This window comes from Barbatula barbatula, assembly GCF_947034865.1.
Source record: "Barbatula barbatula genome assembly, chromosome: 14".
Lineage (NCBI taxonomy): Eukaryota > Metazoa > Chordata > Actinopteri > Cypriniformes > Nemacheilidae > Barbatula > Barbatula barbatula.
Window position 1 is genome coordinate 10,069,361 of NC_136777.1, and position 26,326 is coordinate 10,095,686.

The following is a 26,326-nucleotide window of genomic DNA, read 5'->3' on the forward strand; positions in this document are numbered from 1 at the left end:
CTTTTGTTAAACATCAAATTGACTTCCCCCGGCTTGCTGAAATTCCCATAGACGATGGCACATTTGATGACCTCATTATTAGAGGCCTAATGTGAGATCGCGATATTAGCTGTTTACGTTCATCTGCTTGTTTTGCTTTAAACGTTGATGGCAATATTGTTCCAAAGTAGCATCTGTCTTCATACCAATGTGTTAAGCAGACTGTGCAACTCATCCAGGCGAGCTTTCAACAGCAATTTCAATTTACCTCACAATCTCCCGGCACGCCGAGGAGCAAGATGGATCTGGGAGCTGGCGCGTCAGGTGCTTCTTTGTCTTGTCCAACGAATCAAGCGCTTTTTTTCCCCGTTTCTCAACAGCAGGTGAAAATCTAATTATACCAGGATAGCGAGAGGAGGCGAGCTGTTGCCATATTTTAGCAGCTCTTAATTGTGTGCTAAATAATCTGCTTCGTGCACTCACTCCCATGTGGAGTCACACCATGAAAAATGTCTCCACCTGAAAAAGTCGGCGAAGCTGTTTACTTGGTTTTCCCTGTGAAGCTTTCTTAGCCCGGCCCTCTCCCCATCTCGAAGTTTGTCAAACTGACATTTTAACAATAAAGGCAAAACAAAAACACGCGGCGAACGAACACCTTGAGATTCTTCTCCCTCGCCACATTCTGATGGAGAATCGAAGTCTTGCAGAGGTGCTGAATTATTACACGGATTAACATCGGCATCTCAAGGCTTTTGGTTCTAAAACCTTTTGTCTGCTCTAAATCCCTGATAAATTCTTCACTGTTTTCTCCTCACATGCTCTCTTAACATTAAGCACTCGGCGCGGAATGCAAACTCGACAGCTTAAAGTTCAGCGAAAGCCATTGATCTCCAGGGCTTCAGAGGAATCCAGCGACTCTAATTATGTAAAACCCGCAGGTTCCTTTTTTGCTCTCCGATGCCCATCACGGTTAACCTCCTGATAGGGTTAATGTGTCAGGTTTGGGACTCTTTCGTTTTTGCCTGAGTGAGTGTAATTACGACCTGTCTTATGGTACTACAAATGGGCGCTCTGGGCCTGCCTCCCCTTAGCTACAGAATAACACACTCCACCTGAAGTGCCAGCGGAAGGCGTGTGAGGACGGATGGCTCCCTTTAATGGACTCGCCGTCTGCGAGCAGCCCTATCTGGTACTCACGTCACGCACTGAGCCTCAGATACATGTCAGGTTAATGGAGCCGGTGATTATTTATTTATGGGCATTATTGCTAAATTGCTGATTACATATTTTTCCAGTGTCTAATTTCTTTACACAGTCATTTTTATAGTTGAAGGCTATGTCAGCTCAATAGAAAACCCACCTCCCCTTTCCCCACCCACAGCTATTGAAACGATGAATATAATAGGCTCACAATCCCCTAAAGAATGCTGGTTAAGCAGCCTAATTCGTGAAATGTATCTCGCCTCGTATTCACCTGTACATGGCGTAACATCGTCCGCTGAGAATTACCTCCTCTTGATGTTAAACCAGAAACATTCTTATGCACCGTCCTATCCCAGAGCCGTTCTGACATGTGACTCCGCGATGAGATTTTGTTATAATTGATACCAGCAGCCTCGTGTTTATTTTAACATGAAATAAACGCGCAGATTAAGTCCGTCATAACATGATACTTTGGACCGCTTACTCTGACCGTCTCTGGAACTTTGTTATGGTTGTCTCAGAATGCATTATAATAAAATGATTTTTTAATCAAGCGCAGGCCTTTTGCTTTCGAATATAGGCGCGTTTGATGGGCCCGAGAAAGAATAGAAAAAGAATTGCACGTTTGAGAGGAGCTGGCAGCTATTCGGCTTTCATGTCATAGGCTGTCTGCCATTAGCCCGAGCGGCAATATTAGATAAGACCCTGTTGAACATGTTTCTTGAGACGGCCAAAGAAGAACCAGATGTCGTGTGGACTTTGAGGAGTTTAGTGTAGTTAGATGAGCAGCGAACATCAAACACATATTTTAATCTCTCTGGTATGCACAGCCCTGCTGCACTGTCCCATAAAAATAATTTATTCTTTGTTTCATTGGTTTAATAGAGACGTTTGGAATAAAACACACATGGATATGAAAAATTAGCTGTGTTTGTTTCTGCACACTGATGTTGTGTCAGAAACTTGCATGTATATTATTTTGGATCGGTCCCCAAATGCTAAGACTTTATTCTGGCCCGCTATGTGTATCCATCGCTCTCCATTCAGTGAAGTGAGAGGCAGAAGTGTATTACTCATTTAAGATGGCCGCTGTGATAGTCAGGTGTCAGGTCAGTGCAATCTGCTCAGAGCAGGCCATGTATTGATCAGAGATAAAACCTGCGTACGCCAGGTGAAAGGGTGAAGATTCTCATCTCCAGGGCCCGTTCAGCTACAGAGAAGTTCAATCCGGCCTGCGCCGGAGCTTCTTTTTCTCCCAGCACATGGGTTTGAGAGGCCTGCTTAGCATGCAGATTTAATAGAGAATGCTAAACACTGGCCTTTGAAGGGCTTTAATAAACTGGAGCAGATGTCTTGCTGAACACAAGGACCACGTCGTCTGCCGGTGAGTGGACTCGCCTGGTTGCACGCATTTCCATGTGACATACAGCGGCGATTCATAAATGATACATCGTGCATTAAGGCCTGTTTGAGTGACAGGTGACCTTTCATGTTGAGTTTGTGTATTTTTTATCTAAAAGATGGCCAGAGAATTGCGAAACTTTTTAAAGTAGGAAGATGGTGCAGCGGCTTTTCTATGAAAGTTCTGTGAAGGGAGGAAAGAGAGACGTACATCCATTAAAGCGGCTTCCCTCTGGCCATCTCTCCGACTTCAAACACACTAACATTAAAGTTCCAATAATGCAGTGGGCTGATTCTCCCAACGATGCTCGCACATCATAGCAGAGGTGTGCTAATGATGGGGGTAATGCTGAGAGACATACACACAGATGGTCCATTACCTCTGCACCGACAGCATCAGAATGCTTTTGGGCTTGGGCCAGTGTAACCACTGTAATGTTTTTATTTCAAGGCATTTTATTTCTCATGGTCAAGACGATTTAAAGGCTTTGTTAGACTATATGTGGATGTTTTATGGTTATCAGGATGTTAACATGCAGTCAGAAAAGATCTTCAGAACTTAATATCAGTTTGTGTTGTCAGTCATGTCATGTTTGGATTGTCAAAATTGATATTCAAAGCAAGGTTAGAATAGTTTACTTGAACTATTTAACATTTCTTTTAATTGAAATAAATAAATTGTATTTATTTGTACACTTAAACAAAATAAAAAATGTCTCACCAATAAAGTGAATTGAGGCATTAATAATTTTTTATAATTTTCATATAAAAAAATATTTATAATACATTTTTGTAAATTGTCAAATTAATTATAAATTAATTTGAATGATAAATTAATTAAAATGAATTGAATCAATCAAAAATTATGTAAATTTGTTGATTTAGATCAAATTAATAAAAAATATTGTATACAAATATTAATTTAGAAATGTATAACTAACCCTTACTTATACTGCAATATTGTGAATATATTGCTCAATATTAGAACAAAGTTACATATAGATTTTTTCATGTTAAATTTAGCTTTTTTCTAATATTTAATTTTAAGTAAAGTGTAATTATGACTATTTTGTGTGAACTTGGACAAAGTGGAAAAGTTGTGTAAGCTTTTGCTATTAAAACAACACTAAAACAAAGTATTTTCCAACTTCAGCAGACTACAGGTATAACTCCCAGTGATAGTTTTTTTTAATAAAGTTTCATCATGTGTTGCTTTCCAGAGATGGAAATGATGACATCTGCTATTACTAACAGTAGTGAATGGATAGTTTGTACGCCCACATAGGAACAATGTACTGTACACCGGTGACAAGCCTCTCGGATTCCCTCTCTGAACGGTGTAATAGCTGACACAGTCACACTAAACACACGAAGGTCACTTCTCTCCACTCTTAGCTACGAAAGCCTCTTCTGTTTTAATGGAGAGCTCTGAGCGTTGGTAAAAGCCATCGGTCCCCCAGCAACACAGCGTTCTCACACTCTCTATTGCGTTTCTCTCTCTATTTTCTGTTTTATCCCTCGGTTTCCTCCGATTCCCTTATTCTCACCTACACGGCATATCTAAATTGTTCCCTTAAGTGCAAGAAGAAGCGTATGGAAGGAACAGGCCCAGCGTAGGGTTTCAGGTTTAAACACAGAGGTGTTGCCTTACCAAGTCTGCATTCATTCACACAATGAACCGAGGAGCCTCTCTTGTTTCTCGGTAAGAAGAGTCCAGACAAGACCTTTGTTTTCCACTTCATCAGATGCTAGTGTGTTTTTTTACTCCTGTCCTTCTGGAACAAAGGCTGGAGAGCAGCCATCGCACTGGGCTCGGCAGAGTCTCTTCGGACACTCCGTGCGAGCGAGGGGAAAATCACACCGTGTCTTCAGATCTCCTTTCTGGGAGCGCAAGGGCACTTGGGGGGAGACTTTGTTACAATTGCAGTATCTGGCAAAACTAACCTTTTTATTTTACCGACAACATCCACATGCAAACGTCAACAACTCTTTTAAATGAATCTCAACATAAGCTTTTCTTTAGCTTCTGTATTTATTTCAAGCAACAAGGAACGTTGCATCCCTCTGAAGAAGATTCAGTAGTAGCTCAGTTTCTCCACCCGATTCATTATCACCGTTTACGCCTCTGTTTGTATAATGTATATATTGTGGTCTGTTTTTTCACCTCTGCACAGAGCAAGCTCAGAGCAGAAGCATGAGCGAATGTGTATGTGCTCCTCGAAGAGCCGCGTGACCTTGCACTTATTCCTCTGTGCCAAGGTGCCCTTTGTTGTATTGGATTGTCTCTGTGAACTCTCGCTGCTCTCTGATGGAAACTCCGCTGCAATTACGGACTCCATTTGTCATCATTCATTCTCATCTCCTAAAACCTTAATCCTGTTTGTGCCTCATCATACTCTCCATTATATCAAGCTTAGCCATGTTTACTCCACATGGAAGAGAAACATGTTGCATTTTTCTTCTGCTGCTGTTCTGTTGGGAGGCTCAGATTTATCGATTTATAGAGTACTGTTCATTTGATTCTTTGTTGCGCTTAGGTTTTTCAAAAGTATAACCCAAACCATGCGTGACAGCCAATTGCCGCTTGGGCTGCTTGCTTGTTTTATTAAAAAAACTCTATCTTGTCCTTTTCCCTTTGTGCTATAGACATGTTTAACTAACTGCAAAAGTGTTTTGACTTTATCCATTTTTTTCAGGGTTTTTTCCTCACTGTGTCCGTGGAGTCCATCCTGAAGGTGGCCAAACACGCCTCTGAGAACAACAAGATCTTCTGCTTGAATCTGTCGGCTCCCTTCATCTGTGAGTTTTTCAAGGAAGCCCTGATGAAGGTTATGCCTTACGTGGATATCCTGTTTGGCAATGAGACGGTGAGTCATCATATATAGACATCCTCACATGCTGTAGTGTAGTATATGCGAGACAGTCACAGTCATCCCTTCATGTGATCCTAACACTTGATGTAGTTTATCAACCACACTGTTGTTGTTGTTGTTGTTGTGTAGTTGAGGTAGGCAGTCAGTTAATGTAAATATAAAATGTTATGTAAATGTTTTCCTGCAACAGGATCACAATGAGAGGTTGAAAATAGGAATTGAATAGACGCTTGATTTATGTTTGTTGTTTTGTACATTGCAGTGTACTGACTGTACTCATTATGAGAGTATCACCATTTAGACAGCCAGCAGATTGGCTCACAGGCAGCATGTTAGAGTCTCTCATTGTGTGAGACTCGGAGACTCTGGGCTTGTTCTGACTCATTGTGGTCTCGAGTCCGAGCTCAGTTGTGCTTGTGAGGTGTCAGAGTGGCTTATAGGTTTTTGGCATGTGCAAGGACAGACTAAACAAGTTGAAGAATTGTGTAGGGCTGAATTTCTTAATTGCAAAGGGTTGAGTCATTTTAAAACGGTTTATTTAGCGTTGCATTGAAATTATAAGGTTCTTATGCATTCTTAGCAGTTTTGAGATATTAATCTTCAACGTTTTTGCGTTCCATTTGACCTTAAAACCCTTTGGCTTAAAATAAAAACATCACATAATGTAAATAAGTTGTCAGAGAAAAAGAATATGTGAATTGCTTAGTTTTGACAAAATTGGCGGGATAGTTCACCCCAAAAGGAAAATTCTTTCATTATTTACTCACTCTCTTTTCAAACCTGTATTACTTACTTTCTTCTTTAGAAGACAAAGGAAGATATTTTGAAGAATGTTGGTAACCACACAACACTCGGTTGAACCTTGAACACCTTGAGTTGGTTTACTTAGAAATGAGAAACTTTGAGTTTTTGGTTTCAGAACAGCTGAATTGAGTTAACTCAAGGTAAGCCTACCCAGAATTTATTGAGCTAAGCGCCTGCGCAAAACTACAACAAGCCGAGGAACGGCTGCATGTCAAAATCAATTCTTTATTACTTTATCCTCTATAGAAAACTACCATTAGTGAGGTCATGTAAGGGAAAGAATATGCTCTGATGTAATACACGGCCACGATGGCTGATGATATTGATGTAAGGATGGATGAGGAGTTTTGCTATATCTAATTCACTGTAAAGAAAAAAAATTTGTGTCCTACATTGCTCTCCTGAAATCAGAGTACATCCCTATGAATTAATGCAGACTTTTCACATACAGGATCCTCAATAAAAGTATAATGAATGAATGAGGAACACCACTTGCACTTTAAAAAGGGGAGGAGATCGAAAGACACTCTGGGTTTACCAAAGAAAACTTGCTCCCAACCAGGTTAGGTTCACAGAGTAAGTTACTATGGTTACTGACTCTTGAGTATAAGTTACCTCTCTTTTAGAAACGGGCTTGAGTTACCCCGCTTTCTCTGGTTTGACAAACCTCACATTCTGAAACTGAAAACCCAGAGTTTCCCTAATTTCAGGGTTAATATGCTCAGCGTTTTCAGTAACCCCTAACCCTTTCTGAATCGGGCCCATTGACTTCCATTGTATGGACACCGAACCACTGAGACATTTCTCAAAACATCTTCTTCTGTGATCCATAGAAAAAAAAGAAATTTGTTCAATTTTCGTACAAACGATCTTATTTGGAATGTGATGGAAGCAAACCGTGTATACAAGTCATACCACCCATCCCTAACAGCATTACAGTACAACCTACAGCAGAGTTTACAGCATTACCATTAAAAGCAAAGAACACAAACTACTTTCAGGAAAATAAACACCAACGGCCGTCAGAATTACAAAAACTATTTAAAGCAGCTGTAATAATTCCTTTAAAGCATCCACAGTTTCCATCTCTCAGACTAATTAAATGGTGCATATATGGTGAGTAGCTGCACTCTTCTAGTCGAGCGCTATTAATTTGCGTTAGCCTTTATGTACGTCTAGCTCTCTGCTGGTCGGTATGAAGTGTTTTGGCAGCTGGAGCTTGTCTGAATGCGTGTGTGGGTGGGATCTAACACAGACAGGCAGGCCTTTATCTGCGCTGACAGGGTAGGCGCAGCGAGAGACGTCCAGGCCCTGCACCACCTCACGCCCCCTTAACTGGCACACATGAAGTGTGTAATATCCAGGGAGCGCCGTTGGTCTAATTGAGTCCTTCCCCGCTCCCCTCCTGCCTGCCTGCATGACATGAACCAGAGAAAAGTGAAACATTTCAGGAAATGTAATGGCCTCCAGTTAATTAAGTGAGAGAGCCGTGCAGTAAGAGCCAAAGCCAGATGGCGCTGAATTTACGCTCGCACACGTCGACGTGCACCCGCCCGCCATCTCGAACGGTTTGCCCTCCGTTTGCCACATACATGATAAAATTCAACAATGTGAATAGTCTGTGTCATTACAGATGAATTTGTTGAGCAGAAGGCTCAGACAATGTAGATAAATGGCATGATTAATTGGAACAGAATGAATAACCCTGACTGATGTTGTATAAGCAGTGATTAACTCGCGCTCAGAGCTCAGATTGTTTTAAATAACAGGGGAGTTAAAGCCATGATTGCTACGAGGTTTCGAAATGATTGAAATCGCTCCGCTGCTGCCTATGCGAGGAAGAGAGAGAAATGGAGGGAGGAGAAAGACAGGAGCTTGGAAGAGTTGACTCATTGTAAAGATCTACCCAAAGGCCTTCTGCCTTGAATAACGTTATTTTCAATAGCACAGGGACACACAAGCTAATTCAAGGCTTTTTGCGGCGGAACTATAAGACACAGATGATAAACCATAGATAAGCTTTTCTTAAGAAGTCTTGTTTTCATGTCTTTGGGGTGGGTTAAGGATTCCTTAAAGGGAAATTTCACCCAATAAACCGGTTTTATTATTTGTGTACTCTAATGTCATTCCAAGCCAGAATGACTTTCCGTCATCTGCAGAACACAAAAGCGGATATTTTGAAGAATGCTGTTAACCGGACAACTTTAGATTTCCATTATTTAGATGTAAAAACACAGAGACAAAAGATCTTCTTTCGCGTCATATTCAAGAGTCTGGAATAAGATCAGGGTGAGTGGATGATGAATGATAATTTTATAGTTGAACTATCCCTTTAACAAAAGTTCTGGTCCTACAATGTGACCAACCTGGTGTTTTCGCCCAAAAACGAAAATTATGTCAGGTACTCACCCTCAGATTGTTCCAAACCTGTAAACATTTCTTTGTTCTGCTAAACGCAAAGAAAGAGATTTAGAAGATTGTCAGTAACCAAAACCGATCTCATTGCCCATGTACTGCCTTAGTAGGGAAAATAAATACTATTATGTTTGTGGCAGTAGTCAATGGGGATGAGACATTCTTCCAAATATCTACCTTTGTATTTAGCATAACAAAGAAATGCGTACAGGTTGGGTTTGTAAATAATGACAGAATTTTCGGGTGAACTATCCCTTTAAGATGTTATGTCTTGAGTTTTTGGATGGTTTTGAAATAATAATACTTTCTTATGCTGCTATACTAAATGTCAGGAATTAAATAATGAGACTAGTTTATTAGTAGCTTAACATATAATCAAATGAAAGTATTCCTAGTTCTGCATATTACAATTTATCATATATAAACCCTTTTTTTCCTCCAAAGCCAGCCAGCATAGATTCTGTCTGGCCCTAATTACAACAAAATGTCTGGTGCTCCACATCTAGACACATCCACTGGCAATAACCGATGTGTATGAGCACTGTTTGTGTAACTGTTTAAGTAGTGAAGCTTTATTGGACTTGTGTATGTGTGTCCTCCCCCGCTGATTGCGTGTAGGTGACGGACAGTTCACGGAGGAAGCCCGAGGCAATGAGGGATATGCCTGCCATCGGCCCCCCCCACCTCCCAACTGATTCACAGCTGCAAACGCACACAAACATATTGTGAGACAGGTGTCAAGTTTAAAAGATCTTGTTGACAATCACGGACGGACATTTCCAGAGCTTTGAGCCGTGGTGGGCCCCCTCTGAGATGCTTAGAAGTCTTTCGAGACATTTGGTGATGTTTTACATGGTTAGCAGAAAAAAGGGTTTCAAGTAGTTTAGAAGCAGCTGTCGGAATTCAGAACAGAAGGGACAGGGACAGGGAAAGAAAGAAAATGAGAGGGACGATACAAGGTGAGATAATTAAAAAAACGCTCTGGAGCTGGATGCTGTCAGGAGAACTCACGCGATGCACGGTCTACACAAGAGTGCTTTCCTGCAGCATCACTCAATTAAAGAACTGACCTGTGTGCAGATATACAAGCTCCATTTATTTTGGATATTGTATGGTTTGATTTATTTATTTTGTATTTAATTGGAAACTATTCTGTAAAACCTGAACAAATATTTAGAAATCGGCAGTGGTCAGAGCTAAACTGTGAACTATATTATTTATATATCTGAGTGAGTCTTAGCCAAGCCCACTTATTTACGTACCACAGTATAGACCACTTTGCAAGATGTAAACACTGATCCACACACTTCCGGTTTCAGTTTGTATTTATTTAGTCTGTTTTTTAAACCATATATTTAAAGCTTAAAGGTATTAGGTTAACATTTGAATTCTCTTACAAATGTTCAGTTTGTAGTATTTTGTTGAAATGTTTGTGTAGTGTTAAAAATCTGAAATAGCGTTGGACCTGCATCCTTTACATCTTCCGAAGTAGTCTATATACAGAATGGAAAAGGTCAGTTGCAAATTATATATGTGTATACCTTCATTCTGCTAGATTTGATCAAATGATTCTTTCTTTGTTAAATATAAAATGTTAATATACCGTATGTATATAGCCCCATAAATGAATTAGTTAATTCCTAAAGCACACTATATTCCAGAGGTATACCTACTGTGTCTGTAGTCTGTTTTTGTATTTCAGAGAGTAGTTATGGTTTGAATGCATCACTGTGAGATCAGATCAGGGTCAAAACAGTATAGTTCAGCTAACAGCTATAATCGCAGAGCTCGGAAAGCTTTACCCAGAATATACCTGACATTGAGTCTCACAGCCTGTCTTCAGCTTGATAGGGAGTTCCCTAACACAGATTTGAGGGCAAGAGGCCCGTCTTTAATAGGTACGGCGGCAGACACGCCTGCCTCTCTTTTGAGGCGCACAGTGATGATGGATGGAAGCGAAGGCATTGTGTTGAGCGCCGATCAATAGCTGCCACCGAGTCCAGTGTATTTCTGTCACTGTGGGCTCGAGTGTGGGATGTCAGCTGGTTGTTGGCAGAATGATTGGGGAAAGTTTAACACCAGCCTGTTGTGATGCTCTACACATCAGTCAGGTTGGTTAACAGTCACCTCTGCCACACAAATAGATGTGTGTTGATCAGACTTGTGCGTGAGGTAGTTGTATAGTGTGTGTATTGTTTAGCTTAAATATGTATAGGTGCCTGTATAAACTTATGCACTACAAATTCTTTCTTTGCTTTCCAATGATAAGAGAACATGTCAGATGGAAGAAACAGATCAAATGTAAGGTGAAAGTCATCGGAAATTGGAGAAATGTGATGTGTTGGGAGCATTTTTACCTTCTCCAGTACATTTTGTTGTCCCGGTTGTGGACATGCGCTCGTTCCTTACAGGATGATTACGTGCCAGCAAGCACTGCTGATTCATGTGAAACAGCCCCTCATACCTCATCTGGGTGTGTGTGTGTGTGTCTCAGACCAGTCTGGAACTTCATGACCCTGGTTATAAATGTCTCTGTATTTACCCTCTTTCGTAAGCATGTATTCATCATGCAATAGCCTTCCCACAATCCCACAACCTTGTTTACGCGCTAACTCGCATTTCTGTGATGATGCCCGGACAATGGCAGGCTTTGACAGCGATCGCAACGTACTCGGATTGCGCTAATAAGGCTATCATTGAGAAAGATGTCATGCGCCAAGGGCGGGGGTGTTTTTTTCCCACCTCTTCTGTTCTGTCTAAACCAGGAGAGACTGCAGTCAGCACTCATGATTCTGGTAATGATATCATTACAGCTGGTTATTGCTTCTCATGCATTGTTTAACAAAGACTTGTTTGAAGTGCTCAGCGAAAGCCTCAAACAGAGTTTTCTCAGCTTGCTAGTCGAATCAAAAGAGAGCAGGAGACACCTTTTTAAGCACTCCACATGCTTCGCTAAGAAGAAAGTTACAGTAAGGTCCCGTAATGACGGCATGTGGCAATAAACTCTTCCTATATATTAGGGATGGAAGAGCTTATTTTCTTTGTAGTCTTAAACGGAGTATCAAGGCCTATGTCGTGATTATCTGTAGCAGTAGAAACAGCTCTTGGGAAGTATTTCATTTTTTAAAGTTGTTGCAACGTTAAATAAACCTAAAATGCCAATTATGTGACGTGTATTTATTTCTCATATATTAATGATTAACAGCTAACGTAGGGAAGCTTTTAACAAACACTTGCTCAACAACTTATTAAAATGAGTGTAACCTTCAGCGATGTCAATATTTGGTGTGAAATAATGGCTGGTGATGTTTTTCTCTTCCCGTTTGTTAACAAAGTTCTGTTTCTAGTTTAAAAGTTTATAAAATGCGTTGGAGCCAATACGCAAGAGAGCTGTGTGTCGTCATATTACACAACGGTTTTGCAGGTGACCCGATTTTAGTCCTAATTCGTTTGTGTTATATAGGTTTTTGGGATAATATATATCAATGTGCTGTGCATATTAAATCTGTATTTATAAACACAAAAACATACACATACAAGTATGTATATTTAGAAAATATTTGAAGTGTATTAGAAATTTTATATATAAATATGTATTCATTTATTTATTTATATATATATATATATACATTATAATAATTTTTTCTTGAATATATGCATCTACAGTATGTGTGTGTTTGCACAGTACACAAACTTTGATTCTGTATGCGAATAATCGCGAGTCATCATTTTAGAGGGTCCTGTTCATTTTCATGAAGAGGAAAACATTTATAGTTACAGTGTCGTAGAATGGCTTTTTTTTATGTGACTATTGTTGCTTCCAATACCACATCAGCACTGACGTATCGATTTTCCAATTCCTCAGGTAAATCAAGTTATCATTCTAGCAACAAAGTGTTTCCTTTTAGATGTACCCACTGGATATTTTCGTTCAAAATTGTCACATGCCTCTGTACTCATGCCTCTGGGAGTGTTGCTGTTGTAGCAGAGGTGAGCACTGTATCTGCAGTCCACCTGGACATCTGCCATCTGCAGCCACATCAACATCCATCATCCCACACGCACTAAACAGCATCAACACACGCTCGCGTCCAGGGTAACACAACACATCTCACTGTGAAATACAGAACCTGTCTGTCGCATTTCTGAACCTCTCTAATCTCTTTGGTAGCTAAAATGAAGCATCTTAAATCAAAGCGTGGCAGTGATACATTGAACCTGTGTTTGTATGGAGCTTGTGCATGTTATTTTCAGTTTTTAGCAGATCTGGGCTTGACTGTCATGGTACACTTGCTGCAAAAAATGTAGTTAAGTTAATATAGAGTTATATTTGGTTTGTATGCAATTTTTATTTGTTTTTACTTTCTGTGTCAACAGGAAGTGCATTAACAAATGAGCAAAATGTATGTTTGTCGAACCGTTTTTGAGGTTTTGCACAGGGTCACAATGGTGGCAAAGGATCCCAGTAACTTCCAATGCCCCTGTTGCTGATTTATCATCAGACTATAACCTTTGGTTTAGCAGTACAGCGATTTAACCATCACGTCTGTGTTATTCTCCGCCGATGTGCGATTTCCTGCTGTAATTTTCAGCTCTGTTTGTGGCCGTATCTGGGTGACATGTCATCAGTTATAGAAGCGATGTCTAGGACAAGCTTTGCTTGCTTCCAGCTCTTTAGCAGTAATTGCATCTGGTGGTGGTAAGTGCAGGATTAGTGGCTTTAGATAAATTTCCACTGAAAGAGCCTGTCTTCTGTGGCTTGTTTGTCGCTCTTTCACAGCCTCTCTCTCACCATCCTCTCCTTCTCAGTGTCTTTTGGTCCGTCTCTCTCTATTGGTTTGTTGTTTGTGGCACGTCATGCTCCAGTTGGCCTGCTGCATTCTCACGGGAGTATCTTAACACCTCAGCAGTGCTGGCTTTCTTCCCTCTAATCTTCCTTTTCCCCGGCCCAGATTACTGTATCAATAACCATCTGCCAGCCCCCTCAGACAGCATTGCCCCCTGTGCAGTCACAGCCCTTGGCCATGCAGGGATATGTGGGACTTTTGGGATGCCGTAACAAAATTACACCGCGATCGGTAACCGACAGTTGCATCTTTGTTTGTCTTTCCGTCTGGTCCGCCTCTGGTTCACCAGTGTTTATGTCACCAGGACAAAAACACAATGTGGGAAAATAACTTCTTATGACTGTGTGGTTTGAATGGTTCTCATTTAGTTTAGTTTTTTCTTTCCATAGTTAGCGGATGATTTAAGAGCTCGGGCTGTCCCTTTTTTTGCGTTTGTTGAACTTTGTCGTCTTTGGCCCCATTACTTGCAGCTACCATTGCTGGTCCCGTTCACAAGGAGAAACGCTGTCTTTTTTTTGATTTGAGCTTTATCACAGCTCAGACATCCACACAGGACCTGAGATGAAAGTAGTCAGTCAAGAAAATAACCAGCTTCCCGGACAGTTCTAAGCCAGACCAAGATGTCAGTGTTCGCTCACCCTCTCCATTCAAAACCACACGCTTCACGTCAACTGTAAAACCACCTTTATTCTACTTCAGCCTTCTGTCATTATCTCTCTTTCTGTACTGCTGTTCCCAAGGCTGTCAAATGTAAGAATTTCTCTTTTTTTTACTTCTTTGCATATAAAAATGCCTCCTCAGGTTAAAACTGTTTATAGTTTTATAGTTCCTTGGCAGTAATTTGCAGAGACAAATTGTGAAGAAGCCATTGGTAGGTTGATATCCTGAAATGCAATGTTATCTTCAGTGTTAACCAATGGTGTGGGGAATTTACCCGTTTTTCCAACCAAAGGCAGACAAAGGGAATGGGAAATATTTTTGGGAGCAGTCAAAATTTAGCAGTTTCGTTTTGTTTGGCTAGTCCCATTAAAATGTATTTTTCTGAGTTAATCTGCCTTATAGTCAAGTATAGAATGCCCTCTTTGAATCCTAATGAGATTGGCTTCTATTGTTGCACTTGTATCTCTATATGCACATCCTTACATAACAACAGCACACAAGCCGAGGAAAGTAATGATTAGTCTGTTAGGCTAATTAAGTGACTTATAAAATGCACTTCTTTCTTTATCCTAGTGTTTTTATAGCCCGTGCTGGTGAAAAGTGTCTGTTACAGTTTTCCAGAGGGGTTGCATTAACTCTAATTCCTGGAGCTAATCTTAAAATAATTCCGTTTAATCACTCTTAATAAAAGAGTGGCTCACCTTCCCTGCCAGATAGCCGCATTATCAGATCATTGAGCTGTAATTGGTGTCATGAAACCTGGTGGTGGGTTATCTCCATGGGGACGGCGGGAGTTTTTCCCCAACTTTACGGTGCAGAGATTAACCTTGGAGCGTTTGACCTCCGTGCAGTGAACACAAACACGGCTATATCTGCAGCTCGGTGACCCTGAAGTGGAAAATCTTGTGACTGCGACCACATACAAACAGAATAATGCCAGGCCCGAGTGTTTACAGAGTGCCTGATTGATGTCAGATGGGCTATTTTAGATGAATGTACATGTCTAGGGTCTATTATGCAGCGCTTGTGACAGGCAGGCTGTAGGTGGCCTCTGGCCCTTACATCATGAAGCTCTGGTTCCTTCCGACCTCCCCCCTTCCTCTCTAAAGGCCGAGGTTGTCACAACTGGTCCCTGGAGTCATTCAGCCAAGCAAAGGGCGAAACCCGGCACACATAATTGGAATCTTTTAACCCTCAAAGAGGCCTTTTATCGTGTAGAATAGACCAATAATAAAGCTGTTTATTTGTCTACACAAATCCAGACACATATCAGCTCCCTTGTTTCAGATCGTGTGATATTTATAAAAAATGCATATAGCACCCATATGTGAGCGCGTGTGCATTGCGTGTGTGTATATCTATATATAAATTTATGTATATTATATTACAATATAATTATACCCATATCTATGTATATAGCTATACCTGTATCTATGTTAATGTATAGCACATACAGTATATTATATACTGAAGGACAATATTATATGAATAGAATTGAATCTATATTGCATATAATATGCGAGTGTCAAAAATAGTATTTGATATCATTTTAAACACAAAAAGACAAGATATGACAGATTGGTTATCAGCATACATAATGTAATGCAATGTATTTATATACTGTATGAGTTTCATTGGTTTTAAATTAAATACAGATTATATAATGCTTATCGTGTGCTACATAATCTAAGCAGGGTTTTGAAAGGTGGTCTTAATGAAAGAATATCATTGCGCTGCTAAGCCGTCATTAATTAAGAACGCATTTGTGCTTTGTTTTTTTGCAGGAGGCCGCTGCGTTTGCGCGAGAACAGGGGTTTGAGGTGAGTGGATGGAGGATCACACACTAAACAGATCCTAAAGGATTATTTTTCAGCTGATAATGAAGTTCTTTTTCGGACAGTGATTGATGTGCTATTATAGTCTCTTGGCCCCCTTGCAGTGGTCGCCATAGCAACCTGGCAGTCGTCATGGTTTCTTTGTTCAGCCAGCACTCCAGCTCACACACTCTCTCTCTTTCTCACACACACACAAACACATTTTCTCCCCTAGTCGCACACATTCTCTTCTCTCGCTCTCTCGTCCCCCTCCTTTTCTGTTATGACGCATTCTACCCAGGTCTGCACCCAACATCGCCTACAGATGTTATTTATTGAATTTTGAAAAGGCTCTTGGGAGGAGTGAAAGAAACCCTTAGGGGCTGCCTTTTCCATCCTGCCGCTGTACAGGGCAGGGCTGGCAGGTGCCTTTGTTGAAGAACCCACCTTGTTAGCTTCATTACACCGCGTCGAGGATTCACCGCGGTATTATCCTCAATTATGCCGCGCCGCATCCCCTCATAAATACTGGATCACCTCTTCCTCTAGTAACAGAATGTGGAAACAGTGATTGGCCTTGTTTGCACATAACGTGTCAAAATAATACGAGTTATCTCCCCGAATAGCAGGGAAATGCAAATGTAATAGTGCTGTTTCTCCTCTCATATTCGCAAATGCACGCGGACGGGTGGGGGGGGTTTCGCCGTTGCTGTTAAGTGCGAATTCATAAGCAAAGTAAATGTGAGTTTAGGAACAGTATGCTTAAATAATTGAAGTGGCTTATCTTTTTTCAAATGCAGAGCTATCCGCCTGAATGTGTTTCGTCTCAGTATGAATAATTGTCTTCTAGGATCACTCAAGGTGCGATCAACGTGACTGGAATGCAAAGCAGATACTGGCAGCCGAGTAAGTTAGAGAGAGAGCGTGCAGGGGCGAGAGAGAGAGAGAGAGAGAGAGAGGAGGAACAGTTTGTGAGCCAGGGAGATAGAGGGGGGACAGAGCTTGCAACGCTCAGTGTAAATATATAAATGGCAAGCACTGTCACACACTGAGAGTACCTCTTCACTGATTTCACACACGTCATGTTGATTTAAGGCTCAGAGAAAAGGGTCTCTTTGACATGCGAGTCAAAATCACGACTGTGATTTTGTTCGTGAAAAATCTCGACAGAGAGTACAGCAGGAAGTGTAGCCGAAACATGGACATTTAGTGACAGGATTGATGCGGTTGAGAAAAATCAACTCGGTTCCTTCAGTTCCAAACCTGCTGAAATGTTTGTGTCGTCTGATGCGTTTTTGATCAAATTCACACATCAGCTGATTTTTCACATGAGCTGGCCTCCAAACTCACCGCACCTCCTTCATTTATCTGCAGTAAACCTGTGCCCCTCGTATCTCAAGCAAAACAGGATTTGTTTTGTTTCTGTTTTGGATAATAAAACAATAAAGGCGCCACAATATGCATTATTGTTGTTGTAGGCACTGAATATCATTGTCTTCCCACTATAGTCACATAGTAATACAGACACCCAATAAACTAGACGATTATCCCAAAAACTTGCTAGACGCACCAACCGACCCTTTGTAAAGATATTTTCTTCACGTCGCACACGACGTGGCAGCGTTCACAAGTGCGAAATGTGTTTTTACAATACAGATCTACATCTTGTGAAAAGCCGCACGCGCCGCTTTATAAAAGTGAAAATCAAACACATGTGCTTAGCATCAATCCATTTGCTTTGCTTCAAAGAGATGCCTTGTTAATAAATCAATTTACATCTCGAGAAGGTAGATAAGAGCGTGTTATTTTCTCTCTGTATCGAGTCGACATTAGATCTGGCTCACAGTGTGATCCGATTCTCATCTGTTTTACTTAAATAGCCTTAGATGTTGAATGTGCCGCAGGGTAATTGATGTTCTATTGGCTGCCGTGCCTCCATCAGATTACAATGAAGGAGCTGTTTTATTAGCTTTAATATGGACACAGAATTGAACACCCTAATAAGGCAGGGCTTTTTTCGCCTGCTTTCATGATTATTAAAAGAGAACATCTCTTATGATAATCGCTGACAGCTACATTATGGCTTTCATGAAGTGAATATGGAGATATTATAGTTAAGCTTAATTAAGCTTGTGCTATTGTACCGCTCAATGTTTTTTACGCTTAAAACCTTAGTTACACGCTTCTCTGATCAAATGAATCAACTCAGTTATCGAGTAGCCGATGGCATGAGTATGGTAAGATGTGTGTGAGACCTCAGTGAGAGACTGAAATTCAAGGCTGGTCTGCAGAAGTTACAGCCAGTGGTGTGTGTAAATTATTATATTGTTGATGTTAAATTATATCCGGTATATATGAAGAGTTTGGTTCCAAAATGAGAACTTTGTTTTAATGATCTTTCAAAAATCTAGTTTTTTTTATTGAGCATTTCAATTAATATCAATCAAACTGCAGTTGATTTGTTTTGATTTCAGCCATAATAACTCAACTAACACAATAAAACGTGATAACATAAAAAAACATGATTTAAAAAAAAACGGGTAACCTCATTTTGGAGCCAAACTCTTCATATACAGTTTAAAAACATTTCTTGTGTAGTGTTGATGATGGGATGCTTGAGCCTTATTGATGGTTTCCTTATTTAATTTTTGGGGTACAATGTTGAGAAACTCTGGGCTTCAAGGTTTCAGGTTTTTACATTAAAGGATTAAATAAAAATTCTGTCATCATTGTCGCTTTCTGCTGCAGATATTTTGAAGAATTTGGCTACCGAACAACGATGGAACCCATCAAATTGCATTGGTTTTCAGTCCATATATAAGTGAATGGGTACCACTGTTGTTTGGTTACCAACCTTCTACAAAATATCTTCTTTTGTGTACTGCAGAAGTCATACATGTTTGAAATGAAAGAAAGGTTTGTAAATGATGACAGCATTTTTGGGTGAAGTATCCCTTTAAGACATGTTACACTAAAATAAGATTGTATTGTTTAACACTAGTTAATAAATTAGCTATGAACTAACAGTAAACTTCTACAGTATTTATTAATCGTAGTTCACCATAAAATAATTTCAGGCTTCAAAATTTTGTTTTTTGTTTTGTTTTTTTGACTAGTTCTGTAACCAGTCACTACAAAGTTGAGCCCTCAATTCTTTTACAGTGTTACTTACTCAAACGAAAGTTTACTTACTAAAGTTGTATTTGTTCACATGAGTTGACAAGTTGAATGAACTAACATGATCAATTGCAATGGTATTAACTTATATTAATACAAACTAATACATTCTAAAAAAACACTCGCTCATTGTTACTTTATGTTAGCTAATACATTTACTGATTTTGCCAAATACAATCTTATTGTAAGAGTTTATTTTAGGAGTCACACATAATAATATATAGTGTCTGAACTAATACACACTTCAACGTGATCTAATGATGTTGACTAATGAAGAGCAAATGACCTTAACTATGACATTGCAGTGTTATAGTGATTATTAGCCATGTATAAATTCAGACTCGAGTACTTGATTATTTCTGCCTCCTATAGTAAAGTGCTAATTTAACACATGGATTTGTTGACGAGACCAAGCAGCACCTTTAAACCTCAGTCTTCACTCTTCTCGCTTTTCAATTCCATCTCGGCGACAAATTGCCTTCAACAAGCCCTGAAATCCAGTGGCAGTATTAACCTCTCCATTAGCACCTCTGTAGACTCCCACAACGCCTCTCCCTTCTCTTCTCCTTGGGAACGATCAACCTTTTAGTGGTGATTAGAGGCTGTGTTTGGGGAAGTGATTAAAAGTCCCCTACGCAATTTAGCCGGCGCAACTTAGCGCCAATAGCGGAAACGGCAACGTGGGAGCCCGCATCCCACAGCAGCTGCTCCTAAGAGTCCCTCCACCCCGACGGCAGCACCTGTCTGCAGGAGAGAGAGTGTGGAAAGCCTCTTTATTCCCAGAAGGGCTCTTGCTTTTCTGTGTCTGGTCTGAAGGATCCGGTTGTGATGCGTCTTGATGGGTTAATTATGAGAGGAGCTCTGACAGTTGATATTGGGATCAAAGCGAACCCTCGTGCGAGCCGCTCTCGGTCCCTTGGGCATATATATGTATTCACACCAGCAGATAGCTATGCAGAGATAACTGCCCGAGTGTGAGGGGAGACTTATTTTTACACTCCTAATCTTCCTCTTTCTGCAAACTTTTCCATATTTTTCTCACCCCAACCCCCCCGTCCCGAAATAAAGCGACTCTTTAGAAGTGAATGATTAATGTAATGAAGCTGCAGAGGTGTGCGGCTGTTCCAGTTTTGCTAATGAAGCCTCACACTCTAATAAGTCGCAGGCATGCACTGTAATCATAATTGAAATGGCAAGCAGGGTTAAAGACAAACTGTGATCGCAGATGTTGCGGCGAGGAGATATAAAGTAGACATAAAGTAAATGTATAAAGAAGTGAGTAGGCAGCGCCTGCCAGGGGCTTTTATTCAGCGCTCAGGGTCCTCGCATTCCAGCTAAACATCTGTTTTTCAATGGGCTATTGCCGTACACTGAATACATATAACAGACTCCTCGGCTTTTACAAGCGCCCTTGCTAGTTGCTCTGCATACATCTCCGCCTCAAACTCCCTTACGTCTGTAATGAAACGCCTCCCGTCTCAACTCCCCTTCAGCTGGTTGACACGAAGTCTTTTTTGCATTTCTGATTTGCATTGTTCAAGGCCAGGAAAAGCCAGTAAATTATGAATGAGTAATGCTAGCCGAGCATGTCAGACATTTCATCTAAAATCGCTGGGGTCGTGCACTCGGCGAGGGATGATGTTCATGTCGAATGGAGCTAGCGGGAACGTTCCTCGGTGTATATGACTCCATAGGCGCCTGAATACCCCCCTTTGGGAGTTACGTGTTTCTTGAGCATGTGTAGCTGCACTCTCTCATGGCTATCATGTGTTTGGTCGTAATAATGACAGGATAACAGTAGGCTTGTACCCGTCATAAGATATGTATAGACCATAGTGCTCCTCTGACAGATTTACAGTGCGCAGTCAGCTGATACTGTAAAACAGTAACTTTTTTATTGAGCCACCAAATTAATACTCGCCCGTTTCTCGGGTCTCGCCTCAGGCATGTACTGTCTGTGGTTAAATTCTCCGCAGCACTTGTGATTATCTACTTAGTTTTGCATTCCCTGCACACTAGTGTCGGTTCCGATCGGAACATTTTGTTAACCTTCCCCAAAGCAAACTGTATTCATGGTTCATCCATATTTATGAAGTAGCCGTACACTTGGCAGACCAAAACAAGAAAAACCCTTTTTGTTTAGTTTCATTTTGAATACAGGTCATTGGTAGAATTCGTTCTGATGTTTGACACCACACTCAAGCTATTTGCTGTTGGATTGGGTTCTTTTACTATAACCGTGAATCGCAGTGCCGATCTTGCTTCCAATACAAATGAATACGAAAACAACTGTCTGGCAATGTAAACCCACTCTGAAGTCAATAACGCTCTGCCATGGCAATATCTTGAATGGAGAATGCTGCGGTAAACCGATTGAATCTGTTTCTGATTGAAATTGGCCTGACCGCAGGAAAGCAAACCGTGGTGATGCGGGAGGGAGGCAGAGGTTATGAGGCAGCTGGGCCTGCATGGGATACCACGCTACCTCACCATTAACAAAACTGTCAAGGGCTGGTGGCTGTCGTGGCCAAGCAGCCTCTCTAGACTGGTTTTGGCAGGGGGACTGGTGGACATGTGACAGACTCACATTTTTGGCAGGGTTGCGCTACTTCTGCCCCTCTGACTGGGGCTTTGTGTAACTGGGGGAGGGGGGATGGGATCGAACCACCAGCACTCAACCCCCTAGCCCCCCTCCGACCACCACCAGCACCACCCATTCTATACACCCAACCCCCCCCCCAGCTCCTTCTGTCCGGTGCCAGCTGGGAGGTGTGAAGGCTGGAAAATGCAGATGATCTCATGCTATTTATTTAAACCTCAAGCGCTTTCTTGTTTCTATTTTAATCTCTTAACTTTCCTCATCAATGTGTTTTTGTTTGTTTTCATATGCAGCACGAACAAGCTTGACATGTTTTAAATGGTTAGGATTTATAAGTGTAGATTAAATTGATATTCAGTGATTATTTATGCATCATTCAGTATGCTATTTCTTTTTTCAATGAAACCCAATGGAAACCATTTTTCAATCATTGTTGCTTATTATTATATATTAAATGCTAAAGCATCCTAGTCCATGTTGACTGTTTGCTAAAAGGCCATCGCTCAGAATTTGATTTTGGGGTGAACTATTCGTTCAGGGGTGAACATTTCACTCCTTTTAGGGGCTGATCCTGAAACAGCTCCAACCACCAATCGTAGACCATCTGGACCCGCTGAAGTTTGCCTACATAGGTACAGGCAAGCTCTGATCTACACGCTACTCCCACCCAGTTAAAGTTGGCATCGCAGTCAGGATCTTGTTCTTTGACTTCTGCGATGGCCTTAACACCATCATATTTCTCTGACTTGGTAACAAGCTCAGCAAGATACCTGTGAACGCCTCCACAATCTCCCGAAATCATAGACTATTTTACCAGCAGGAAGAGTTTTGCCAGGCTCCGGGGAGAGAACGTGGAGGTGGAGTGTGTAATCTTACAGGTTGCTTGGAGTCCACTTAAACAGCAGACTGTACTGGATAAACAAATAAAGCAATGTGCAGTATGAGAGAAGTCAGAATATGTGGTGGAGGTTTTTTAACTTGACTGTCTACTGCCAGTCTGTACTGGCACTGCACTGCTGGGAAGAATGTAGGCCAACTCCCTTTCTGGATTCTGTTGAGGATAAGAGGAAGTCTGCACATTTTTAGTCCATAATAAACAATTCTGCACATCCTTTCACCATTGCTGTGTCTCGGAGCGCTGGCTTATTCCAGCACAATATTCTGAGCCGGGGTCTTTCTGCTGCCATTAGTTTGCAACATCTCCCAGACATCCAGTGTTTTGTTTGTTCTGTATTTATTATTATGTTTGGGTTTTCTGTCTTCTGCTCTAGTTGATTATTCAAATAATGGGATTGTAAAATGTTGTTTTTGTGGCAGATCAAAGCGTTGAATAATAGTTTAAATGGCTTTAGACTTAAATCCATTGTTTTTTTGTTTGGAGCGTTCACAGGTGTATTAAACTTTTTACCTTGTTTTTTTTATTGTAAATAAATGTTCATAATTAACAGCCGATTTCAAATATAGTTTTTAAAAACAAAATATAGTTTTTCTTAAAGCAGTTGACATACAAATGTTCTAGCTCCTTCGTTCAGTCTTAAAAATGTCTTTGAATGATAAAGATCTTACACATATGCATCACCTCAGCAGTGTGCAGTTCCTCTGCCAGACCTAATTTTCAAAACAACATGAATTTCGTCATTTCAAACTTGTTCATTCAAGCATTGTCTCTCCTGTTATTTCAGACAATTGTAAAATGTCTGTGTGCACAATTTGTACAACAAAAGAAAAATGCAAGAACGGAAGAAGCATTTTCAGTTTCTTGTGGATGTAAGCATTCCAAAGCCAAAAGATCCATCCATATGTTTATTTAAAGACATTGAACTGTACATGCATCATTTTTAGTATCCTGTTATCTTTTAAACATTTGGTTAAAATGAATGCATGAGTCAGTGATGGGGTGTCAAACGACATTTAACATTGCAACAAAACTGAAATTCTGAATGAGACATAGTGACAAATTAACATTATCAGTAGAAATGATTATGATTAGGAAAATATGGGTTTTTATACTAGGTGCTACAAAATCAATGATCAATGTGTTTTCTCTATTTTCAAAATGAGTCTTTTTTCCTCTACAGACAGAAAACATCGAAGAGATTGCTAAGAAGGCCCAGAGCTTACCCAAGGAAAACAAGAAAAGGCAAAGAATCGTTGTCTTTACCCAGGGCAAAGAAGGAACCGTAATGACCAAAGGTGTGTGCCGGGTTCGGTTTTTTTATCTATTCGCAATGAAGTTTTCCCAGTCGCTGCCTTCATACCAGGACAGTCTTGTATTAAAGAGAAATAAGAGAATACCCAGAAGGCAAGAAAGAAACATCTAATATACTTTCGCGCTTTTAGTTATTTACAGTTGGAATGATGTTGATAGATTTCCTCTGTAAACATTAGTGAATAGCCTGAAACAAGGTCATCTTAAGAATAGAATGCTGTTCTCTCTGGCGGCTTTCGATGTTGCTCAGTGTGAAATGAATTCGCCCTTGGCAATGACCTCCTATCTCTCAGATGCAGAATTTGAATCCAAAGGGCTGTTGCAGTCACATTGCTATGGTAACTGAGTGGTGGGGGATCTTTCTGTGGAGTGGATAAGTTGAAGCGAATAGTGGGGAAAAGCATAACAGTTGTAGCTGATTAAGGCCGCGGGATTTTGTAGTTGAAAGCGGGGAGGCGACAGGAATGCGAGGGGATAGGCCCAGCTACATGTGCTCTTCTCCCGCTCTTCGTCTTTGTTATCCGCTCTCATTTTGCACCTGCCAGAACGGCATTCTTCCCTTTACAGTCCACCAGTGCCCAGTCTCGGCTAAATTCCATTTGTTCAGGATAATTCGGCTTTTATTACTTTTTGTATTTTGAGTCATTGAATTTCACAGTGTTCTTACAAGAGTTCTATTGAGAATTGGACATTATTTAAACCTCCCGAGGATAAAAGGAGTTCTTCCTTGCGATGCTGTGGAGGCGATGGGGAAGAAACGATGAGGTAAACCTGGACAGGAACAGCCACTTTATGTCTTTCAAAGTTGATGTGGCCTAGGGCTTCGGAAAACAAAAGAAAAAACTTTGGTTTGAATCCTGCTTGCATTGTGTCCCTCCAATTCTATATAAATAGTATAATAATATCCTTTCACACCTCTCGTGTCTCTCAGAAATGCTCCAAAATGTTATTACATTTTACTCAGTCAATATGAAATATTTCAAGGTTGTATTGCTACAGAATGTTCTTTTCATTAAGTAGGATGGTTTTATTTAGAAAACCGCAAATTGCAAAAAATGACTGGCTGTGTTTTACCAGCCAGGGTCACAATATTATGCCAAAGAGTAGCACAACTTTATAGTAGCACTAAAATTTCTTTTATTTCAGATGCGTCACTCCAACCTGGTTTGTGACCCGTGACATCGTAGCACTAATCCTATTCAAACGTCTACACTACAGGATTGAAGTGTTGTTAAACAGAGCTGTCGCAGAGCTCAGTATTATACAATTTACACAACATGTTACCAGAGTAACGCGGCAAAGCTGGCTGTATTGGTTCCACTGCGCTGCGTTTATCACACAAACGCTAATAGCATTAGTCCCCCCGGGCTGATAAGACTGCTCAGGCAATTGCGACTCCTGTAAAGCCTCATCAGAGCAAAGTGCTACAAGTCAATCCTCGCCTTTTGCTACAGAACCCCTCTCGTTCTGGAAATCGCTGCAGCTAACTTAAAGCACAAGCTTTAGAGAAAAGACTCTCCTGGAGGCATTTTACAACGGGCCGGAGAAAAAGGCGGCTTCGGCTAACCTTTTCCAGCCCTTTCATAAGAACCTGTGGGATTTAGCGGCAACCCCCTGCGAACCCTATGCGACGAACGTGAACAAGGACGAGGTAGTTGCCCGAAAAAACCACCAGGCGGGTTCAAATAACAGGGTTGACGGCGAATTGAGGGGCGCTATTGCTCCCCGCTGCCTCCATCAATAAACATCAATATAAAAGAGAATTACAGATTTGTTCAACCTCCCAGAGGCTGCGCTCTGATACTGTCTGATCTCCACATTTCATTTGCAATTTGCTCTCTAAGCGGGGATGTGATCGTTCAGCAGCCTCTGAATGTCACAATGAAGTTGTTTTAATGGTGATTAAGAAGGCTGGGATGATAGGCCCCGGGGGTGAAGCTCCAAAGACATGCAGATTTGTTATTATGTAGTTCCTCTTTGTGCGCACCCGCTTTCTCTCATGGCCGTCCTCGCCCCTCCACATTAATTTCCTTAATGAAAGCTACCAGAAGATGAGCCCTTTTTTCAAGCACCTCGGACCGCATCGAACGGAGTGAGGCCATGCTGACGCACCTATTACGGGAGCTCGGCACCCGCTGTCTTTGATCTAACGATGGCTGAGCGGACAGGGTCGCTTGTGGGTTTCGGAACAGCTGACATCAGTGACACGGGGTGGATATGGGAGTGTGTGATATTCTGTTTCACATATGAAGGTGTTAAGTGTTAAGCTAACTTAATCGCACTCTTTGTGACCTTTTTTTCAAAATAGAAGTTCTGTTTTATCCTCGATCTGCTTTAGGTGTAGG

At 41.0% G+C, this 26,326-nt stretch overlaps 1 protein-coding gene across 2 annotated transcripts in view; it reads left to right on the plus strand.

Moving 5' to 3' along the window:
* The window catches only part of adka (adenosine kinase a), a 128,303-nt gene that overhangs the window by 93,133 nt on the left and 8,844 nt on the right, over positions 1–26,326 (plus strand). For both annotated transcript variants that reach the window (XM_079473335.1, XM_079473336.1), the window contains exons 7-9: positions 5,280–5,450; positions 15,967–16,002; positions 23,851–23,965. In XM_079473335.1, coding sequence (XP_079329461.1) covers positions 5,280–5,450; positions 15,967–16,002; positions 23,851–23,965 — 322 coding nt within the window. The remainder of the gene's footprint in view (positions 1–5,279; positions 5,451–15,966; positions 16,003–23,850; positions 23,966–26,326) is intronic.